Source organism: Solanum pennellii, chromosome 7 (assembly GCF_001406875.1).
Source record: "Solanum pennellii chromosome 7, SPENNV200".
NCBI classification, from domain to species: Eukaryota; Viridiplantae; Streptophyta; class Magnoliopsida; order Solanales; family Solanaceae; genus Solanum; species Solanum pennellii.
The window spans coordinates 8020706-8030346 of NC_028643.1; the positions used below are offsets into that span (position 1 = coordinate 8020706).

General features: G+C 33.6%; 1 protein-coding gene across 1 annotated transcript; it reads right to left on the reverse strand.

Moving 5' to 3' along the window:
- Nucleotides 1-2782: 2782 nt before the first annotated feature.
- Nucleotides 2783-8603, reverse strand: LOC107026381. Its single transcript, XM_015227330.2, has 6 exons — nt 7940-8603; nt 7541-7638; nt 6205-6229; nt 3986-4106; nt 3757-3891; nt 2783-3345 (listed from the first exon to the last, which is right to left on the reverse strand). Exons 1-6 carry the CDS (start codon nt 8424-8426, stop codon nt 3123-3125), a joined length of 1089 nt encoding a protein of 362 aa, XP_015082816.1. The 5' UTR covers nt 8427-8603; the 3' UTR covers nt 2783-3122.
- Between the last annotated feature and the right edge of the window lie 1038 nt (nt 8604-9641).

The following is a 9641-nucleotide window of genomic DNA, read 5'->3' on the forward strand; positions in this document are numbered from 1 at the left end:
TCAGTTCATTATATTCAGAATGTTTGTATGCCTTTTGTCATTGCATAAAACACTTCTGAAAGACTGTCATGTGACTTTTTGTAAAGTGTCTTCACGTTCTTCCAAAGATGAAACATGCAAGCATAATGTGGTATATTGTATATACTTGAAACTGCTCTAATAATACTCTCGTTTCTGTCGGATACGACACACATTTATCCTTTAAACCATGAGCTTCTCTAAACTGTTCAAAAAACCAAGTCCAAGATGCATCATTTTTCGTATCAATAATACAGTATGCTAGCGGCAATATATTTACTGAATATATACAATCCAAACATTAGGATACACATCGACAAATAAACAAATACATTTTTGAATAATATAACAGTGCGTAATTCTTTATAAAAATATAAATATCTAATAGTTACGTGCTCCATCCAGTGTGCTTGCAGACACAAATATGCCATTATAAGTCCCCCTGAGATGGTTGCCGTCTACTACAACTATTGGCTTACAACTTTCAAAACCTTTTATGAAAGGAAAAAATATATAAAGACATATAGAAATTCATTTTCTTTCGTCTTCTTCATTCTTATATGTGATCCAGGATAAGTGGTGTCCAATATGTATAAATAACTGGGCAATTTACTATATGAATCAGATGGTGTCCCCCTTAATGTATTTATTGCCTTTACCCTAGCATTCCATACCACAAAGTAGGATACATCTACGCCAAGTTCGAGTCTAACATCAACTTGTATGTCTTTGGGCATCAACTTTCTTTTATGATCGACTAGCTTGGGCTTTATTATACCTCCAACAAGACTGCTTGTTGCTTTTCTCTGACTATACACCTTATATTTCAATGGACAGGTATGCTCATCTTCAAACTTTCTAATTCTAAACATTCCCGATTTATTGATGTTGGAAGCCTTCATTATCCATCCACAATTTTCAGATACACAAATAAGTGTATAACTGCTCGAATTATAAAAGAAAATAAACAAAAAAAATTAATACATGATATTATATGGAATAATTACTATAACAACAAAAGATAAAATCTATATAAATACAAAATACCTTACTACACTTGATCTTTCTGTCTTCCACTGAAATCTATTATCAATGGCATATTTCATCATCACAGCTTTCAAAGTACGTTTATTCTTATAAACTTGATCCTCAATGACTTCTTTATGATTGATATTGCGATAATAGAGTTACTTAACTCAGTATTGACTAATGGTGCACTAATAACTAATGCTTGGTTATCAATAGTACTTCCTCCATTTATACTACACATGCCAATATCTTCTTCATACTGATTTCTACAATTTATATCACGATCGTTCACAAATACAGTTACACAAATGGGGTACTTTACAAATTCTCGGGCTTCTTTCTTCAATGAGACATATACTCTAATTCCCATATCGTTGTGTATCTCCAAAGGGGCAATGCTACCTTCTATTTTATACTTAAGTTTCAATCTGTTATACCTCAAATCTACCCCAATGTGCTTAGCAACTTCATCAACTAAATCTTTATACGATGCATATTCTTTAATCATAATTGGCTCAGTTGTGTAATCAACATAGCAATTATCTTCAGTCCAATGTCCAGAACGCTTTATTATAAAACTAATGCTCCCCAAATATGCTTTGTAGTAAAAAAAATAAAATCACATAGTCAATATTAGATACGAAAATAATGACATTACCATTAATTTGTATCAATAATACAAAACAATAAAGTTACAATAGAAATTCAAATATACGATTCAAACATTATTCCTTGTCTAAACTTTTGATGCATCACATACGTATTCTGTTGGATTTATAATTTTTTATACAAAAGTTACAAAAACAAATTCAAATCAGAATACTCTTTATTTTATCAATATATCAGTACATCTGGATTAAAAAAAAATACAATGTCAACAAACCCAGAAAAAATAGAGATAATTGCATTGATTAAAATACATAATAATCCAAAACACAAATACGTATGAATAATTATTATACAAACAAAATCGCATCAAATCACAATCAAATACAAAAAATATAAGGATTAATTAACTAAAACATACCTGTCTTTCGACTTTTCTATTTGTTTATTTTCCAAAAATCTTTTACCCAGTTTATTTTCCAAAACATAAACCTCGCAATATTTTTTTTTGATGAACATCATGAATAATGGACAGATATATTGTTCAGCTTTTCAATAAGTTGTAATACTTTTTATAATTTTTTTCTCCCCTAAATAGCTCCTGTTTGATATTTAAATTATGTATTCTTTTTAATTAAACAAAATAATTTAAATATAATTAAAATACATAATAAGGTAAAATTTGACAATATCACTAAATATTGAAAGTGTTGACACTATTCCCTAAATACTAAAATAATGACATTTTAAAAAATTTCCCTTAAATTAATCATTTTCTCAAATCCAACACTTAAAATTTAGGAAAACTATTAAAACCTTATGTACAAGTCCATCAAAATCCATTATTTTAGCTTTTACCTACCCTATCTCAAATCAGATAGTTACACTTTCCATTAATTGAATTACTTCGTTTGTATAATAACTCTAGTATTGCATAATCGAATTCACAGTATCTGGCTTATTGATTGTTCATGAACTAGCTACGTATAGTCTCAACAAATTTATTACTTTCAAATCGAAAGAAGTGTATTTGGGCATGCAATACTTGGAAAGTTTGAAATACATCACCTGAAGTTTGCAAACACTGTGTATCTTTGAACCCAAAAATTAACTTAAATAGCAGAGGCCATAAAAGAAAACAGAACACATACTTCAACTAAAAACTAAATTTCTAGAATATTGTCTTTACCTTATGAATTTTTGTAGAGTGAGCCCATCTCAGGCTTCAACTCAGAACTATCTAAAGAAGTCCTCATTTACTAAGTCAATCTGAAGATTTTATATCTATACAGAGAAATCAAGGTTAAATGGAAAGATAAGAGATACTCTACATGTCTACCAACTTCTCAACAGCAGAGGCTTAACCCCCCCTTTGATCACCAGGTTACCATTGCTTCTAAAATTATCGAGTCGAATAGAAAAAAAATCAATGCATTTTCTTTTCTTTTCTTTTCTTTCCTTTCCTGAGTCTACTTTGGAGAGGAGTTCGACGGAACTATCCATGAAGCTAATTGATGCTCCACTTCTCCCCAGTTGTGCACTTTCTTAACCATGGGATGCCCATTAAGTGACTCGCTTTTCGACCATGGGTATGAATTTTCATAATCAAATAGAAGAACCTTGATTCCAACTTCCGCGCACTCAATAGCATACCTTGGATTGTCATCAATCAAAACATTTGCTCTCAAGGACCTAGCATAACCAGTTATATAAAGTTAGGCAAACAACGTACATACATAAGTCTTCTACAGGTCTAACAAGACAATATATTGAGACGGAGAGTATGGTCTTCTAGCTAGATAAAAAAACAAGAGAGGGGCAACAATTGTCTGCTACAAACTGAAAATGGTGTATCTAAGGTCGTCTGCATTGTAACATTATGTGAAAAAAACTAAATGGTGTATCTAAGGTCAAATAACCAACAATAACAGGAGTTAAAGAGGCCTCTTAAGGAATATAATTTTGCAAGTTAGCTAGATATCAAAATGGATGGTGGCATCAATCTTCTGCTTATGACATTATCTGAAAATGGCGAGGTATTGCAGAAAAATAGAACAAAGAGAAAGATGAAGCAAAATGTGAAGGGTGATTGATAACATATACCTGCAAATATCTGATTTGGCTATTGACTTACCATTCAGCGCAAAATGATTCCCGAAGTGCATTTCCTGAAACAAACCTGGATAATGCCTCTCAATCCACTCAATCGTATGATCTTTGATGGCATTTTGCCGGGACCTATAAAACATTGGTCAAATTAGTTCCTAAGAAAATACCCCATGCAAAAGGCATCAATTAATTGAAGCAACTGAAGGGTCCTCAAATTACTTACGTCACAATTGATAGATTACAGAATCTAGACAACTTTTGAAGAGTCTGTTGAGAACCGGGAATTGGATGAATTCCGGTCTTGAAATAAGAGGTCTTGAAGAATTCATGGACACGGATATCAGCTGCCACAATATTTATGTAATGTTAAAAACTGCAATGTTGTCGGACCACAAATGAAATAACCTAGAATAACATACACAAATATCCCATTGAAAAACCAAATGAATGCATTGAAGGATCAAAATCAAATTAATCTGATGCCATATGTCTAAAGAATTGCAGCAATGCACACCCATCAAGTTTTCAGTTAGCACTACAATAGAAAACAAACAGCATACAATCTGTTTATTTAAACTTTAACAATTTCAGTTGCCAATTGAAGTCTCTTCTATAGTCAAAGTATTTTTTTCTTGGATAGTCAAAGTATTATACATGTCAATTAAAATTAAGAAGAGCAATAGAAGTAAGGAACAAGAAAAAAAAGCTGCGGCAAAACAAGAGATACTTGCTTGGAGGAATAGAGGCAAAAAGAGCATACTCAGAAGTAGAAACGTCTAAGAAGAGAAAAAGAAGCAGGATTGGAGCCAAAACAGAGGAAAAAGTGGCACGTGAGAAGTAGAAGACAAAAAAGAAGAGAAGAGTGCAGGGAGGAAGAAGCAATAGGAATAGCAAAGCAAAAATTGCAGAAGACGATATAGGCAAACTAACCCAAAAAATGAAAAAAGAAAGATGGATAACTGTACTTATACACTGGAATATAGATCAAGCAGTGAGAAGTTGCGAGCATTCAAGGTTGAAGCCTGGATGGAAGACAGGCAAAACCGCAAAGGATGCAACCAATATTACCGAAAGCCTTAATCCTCTCCTTTTCTTTAGCCCTTTGCAAGGGAACGATAGCTTAGAAAATGACACCAATTATAGTACACCACACTGAATGTCAATGTGCTTTATTGCAATAACTTTTCACACTATTACCGATAGTCTCTTACGGGAAATCCATTCCTTTTAGTGTCTCATTTCAGTTTTTTGGGGAGAGGGACTGTCAATCCATTATATGATATAGCAAACTAACTTAAAGAGTGAAGCAATTTGTCTATGAAATCTTTCAAATGCAGGGTCCTGGATCAGATAATATAGTAATCATAAAAGATCACAAAGGTAAACTTTGCAGTAGGTCATCTTTGACAGAGTTTTCAACATTGCAGAAGCATTACTTTCAATCTTATTGGAAAAAGTTAGACTAAAATGAGAAAAGGAGACAATTTTATCAAAGGAAGAAGCTTGGCCATAATAGCATACAGAAGGAAAAATATAATAGAGCTTAGTCACATTGACAACAATGATGTCCGAAAATTCCATAGGGTACCTGCTATCTCTCACCATCACAGGTGCCTACTATCTCTCACCATCACGAGGGACTTCTAAGTTATCCCCTTATATGCTATTATAGCTAACTTTTAGTGTGAAGAAACTTCTGCATCAAATCTGCCAAATGTAGGGTCCTGGATAATATAGTGATCATGTAGGTAAGGTGATAAAAGAATGCCAAGATGGGATCTACAATAGGTCATCTTTGATAGTATGTTTGAGCCATTGCAGAAGCATTACTTTCAAATTTAAGGGGAAAAAGAGAGATTAAAGTGAGACCACAATGACGATTTTATCAATGGAAGCAAATTGGTTATAATAGCACATTGGGGAAAACAAAAAGGAGCTTAGTTATAATGATGGTATCCAACTATTCCATGGGGGGTACCTGCTAACTCTCAACGGTCCCCGATAACTCTGTCCATCGAGGCTTCAGCAAATGGGAAAGATCACCTATGGTTTATGGCCTCTATGCTAGATATTTTTTCAAAGACCACCTGGTACATATGTCAGAAAAGGGAAAAACATGGTGGAGGACATAAACCTTAGCCTCCCTCTACTAGGGTTTGAACCCTGATCTCCAAGTTTTCCCCTTAATTGACTGCTAAGACACACCCTTGGGTGCAACTTAGTAGTAATATTATGAACAAAATAAAACTAAAAAAATCTCACTCCATCTAAACTGTACCCTAAATGTCATTCACTACTTAAACTCAAAGATCACAAAGACGAGCATGTCAAATACCTCCAATCTGAAGTGGATAAACAAAAGGAGAACAAAAGTTGGGAAAACACCTTAAAATAGTTGCTTCTACCTAAATAACTCAACTGAAAGGAAAGACCCAATAATACCTTCATCTCTTGAGCATTTCCATATCTGCAATAATTAGCGAAAAGGTAGCTCAGAAAAGTACAATGTTGCAGGAGAAGGGATATATTAAGGTAATGAAACAAGTGATATCTCCTCAGTTACAACATCATTTCAAAATTTCACTACCATTTCTTTGTTTACCAATTTAACTCTTTTGATAGGTAAAAGTGGATTAATTGTTAATACTAATGAGCAATCAAGTAGAGGACCATTTGCGAAAGAAGCCAATAAATATACACAAAAGTCAACTTACAAAAACAATTTAAACACGGAACCCAGAATGACCAAAAGTTACAATTTCTAACAACACAATCTACCTTCCTGGATCCAAACTAAAACCTTTTCACCTAGATTACTTCCAAGTTCCAACTACCATAATTTAAACACACTTTAAAGTCTTAATCAGGTTGTTATCTTGTACTTGATCTCTTCTTTTTGTTCTCTTAACCGGCCTTCTAGACATGTTTCATCAATTTGTCATGACTCCTTGCCTATCTTCACTTCCACCCCAAGACACTTCCAAAGTTGCCCAATATTTGTCATTAAGTCTATTGCATTTTCTTCCACTACAACTAAGGGTATTGTCAAATCATGTAATTGAACTTCACATTTGTCCCACTTTCCAAATCTACCTTGCTTCTCCATCATAACATCAGAATCCCAATAACTATTTTGTCATCTTAAGTGCGTCTACTAAGCATCTTGACACCTCTACTCATATTGAATTGTTATTCATTCTTTCTGTGCTCTATCAATTTTGAATTGAGAGAGGAGAAGCAAGTCCACCATCACAGCAGGATGGAGAATGGGATTGAACTCTCAACTTTTCTTTATAAAGGAGGACTGAACTCACAATTTAACCTTCTATTTGATATGATATCTTCTCATCCATCTGTCCTATAAAAAAAATAGTTCTCCTTCCCTTTTATGAACTTCATCAATCTATGTCCACTTCCCTAAAAGACTTAATACATTTATCACCTATTTTTATTTAATACAATTATTTCGTGTGCTCTTACATTAAATCAGGCACCAGGAGATAAAGCACTCCAACTTCTCCTTTTTTTAAAAAAAAAACACTTACAAAAAACAAAAGCAATCAATTGTGCATTTCCCATATCCAATAGTATATAAATCACATTATAAATCTTTTCCAAATTGGGAAGGAGAGGGCACATTCTGTTCTCATCAGTTCCATCAAATGATTGGAAGATATAGGGCGCTGAATTTGTAGTTATATTCAGTGTTATCAAAGGTGAAAAGCACCAAAACCCACAGATGCCAAACAATACGCAACACAATTGATAAGTATGGTACCTTGAAGAATTCATATACATGATACTCAGACACCGAATGGTATGATGAGTAACGATCTGCAACAAATTCGTTGAGAGCTGAAACAAAGTTCCCAAGGACTGCAAACCAGCAAATAAAAACAGATAAGGATGACAGGCGAGCACACACAATCATTTAATATTTAGAGACACAACACAAATTTCTAAAAAATAAGAATTACGAGGAAAAGATAGTGCAAGAAGGTGGATAGGACTAGCAAATCAGGATTACAGAACTACACAAAAATGTTGATAATGTACTATTAGGGTCAAAGGGTTCAACATCTACGAAAGGGGTTTTGGGTGAAATTGACCTTGCTAGATACCCTGGTTGCAGGCATTAACCACAATTGTACCAACCAGAAAGTTTAGATTCAAGTACCTTCATCAACATCAACAGCTACAACAATTTTATCATGTAAATCCTGGTTAAAGAATCCAGCAGAGCTTCCTTTGCGAGATGGATCATTGTTAGTATTAGAATTCTTAGTAGCACTACTAGTACTAGCTTCCTCCTCATCATGTAACAAAATCGGATGGGGTGGAGCAAAAACCTGAAATCCATTCATATACTTATTGTTGCTACCCGCACAACTTATATTTGAATCATTAGAAGAAGAACCACAACCCCAAAGCCTGAGACTCATTGCCGCATTGTTAAAAGGGTATTTTCCTCCACCGCCCTTTGGATCAATGGAGGTAGATAAAAACTTAACACATGACAAAATCTGATTATACCCTTTGTTAGATAATAGAAAGGAAGAATCTTTAGGTCCAACAGAAAAGGTAGATGATGTAAACGCCATTAAAGACCAAGTTTGATGATTAATTCTAAATAAGCGCTGCACAAAGCTTCCCATGCTTATCATAACGATACTAAAAAGGATACATTTCCACACATCTAGCAAAAACTCATGAAAAAAAGGAACAACACAATGTCCTTGTGCTATTCAACACCAAGAAAAAGGGGTTTTCATGGAAATTAATTGTGTAAATATCGAAAGAAACCATATACAATTACATGTCTAGCAACAAAGGGAGTTGAAAAATTACAAGTAGAGAAGAATTCAGCCCTAATATCCAGGGGATGCATCAGTTGCCCTAGCCCAATATGGGTCTCATTCAGGATGGGTTTGGAAAGGAGAAAGGATGTTCAGCCCAATTTTCTAATTGGGTCTGGGCAAGTTTTTTAATTATTTTTTTTAAATTTTTTTTGTATATATATATATATATATATATACAATTACATGTGTAGCAACAAAAAGAGTTGCAAAATTACAGGTAGAGAAGAATTCAACCCTAATATCCAGGGGATGCATCAATTGCCCTAGCCCAATATGGGTCTCATTCGGGTCGGTTTGGAAAGGAGAAAGGATGTTCAGCCCAATTTTCTAATTGGGTCTTGGCGAGTTTTTAAATTATTTTGTTAAAAAAATATATTTGTATATATATATATATACACACTAGAATTTGGTGGCCTGTGCCAACATTTTAAGCGAAGCACGCATATGAAGACGACATATTAAGTATATAACAACTGTGGCACAACCAAAAACTATATATTAGGTGTTGAAGTTAGGTTTTCATTATGTAGGTATGTACATTTTATTTACATATTTTGTTTACATAGGAAAAGGAAAGCGATCTGATCTTTATGGATACGGTTGCTGCAGTGATTCAAAATGGCTCCAACCATATTGCAACATTAGGCGGCATTGGATTTTCACTGATAAAAATATTAAAAATACAACAGTTAGTCAAAGTTTTAAAAATAGTGATAGAACGTGATAGAATCGTTAATTCGTTTTGATGATAGACAAAAAGCGCAAAGAACAGTAGAAAATGTACGCAGCGAAAGAAGTCCGAGATCAAGTAAAATAGAGTTATTTGTCAAAGTCAAAGTAATATATTAAAGGTACAAGTCAATACAAATAAGGAAAACCTTAAATATATTATTAAGGAAGAAAGTGGTGTATAATAAGGATTCTAATTTAAAAAAGAATCCTTGTTTAAACATAACTTTCTTACCTTATTAGTAGGGATTGTACAAGGCAAAAACTCTATAAGAAGCACACGAGGCAGAG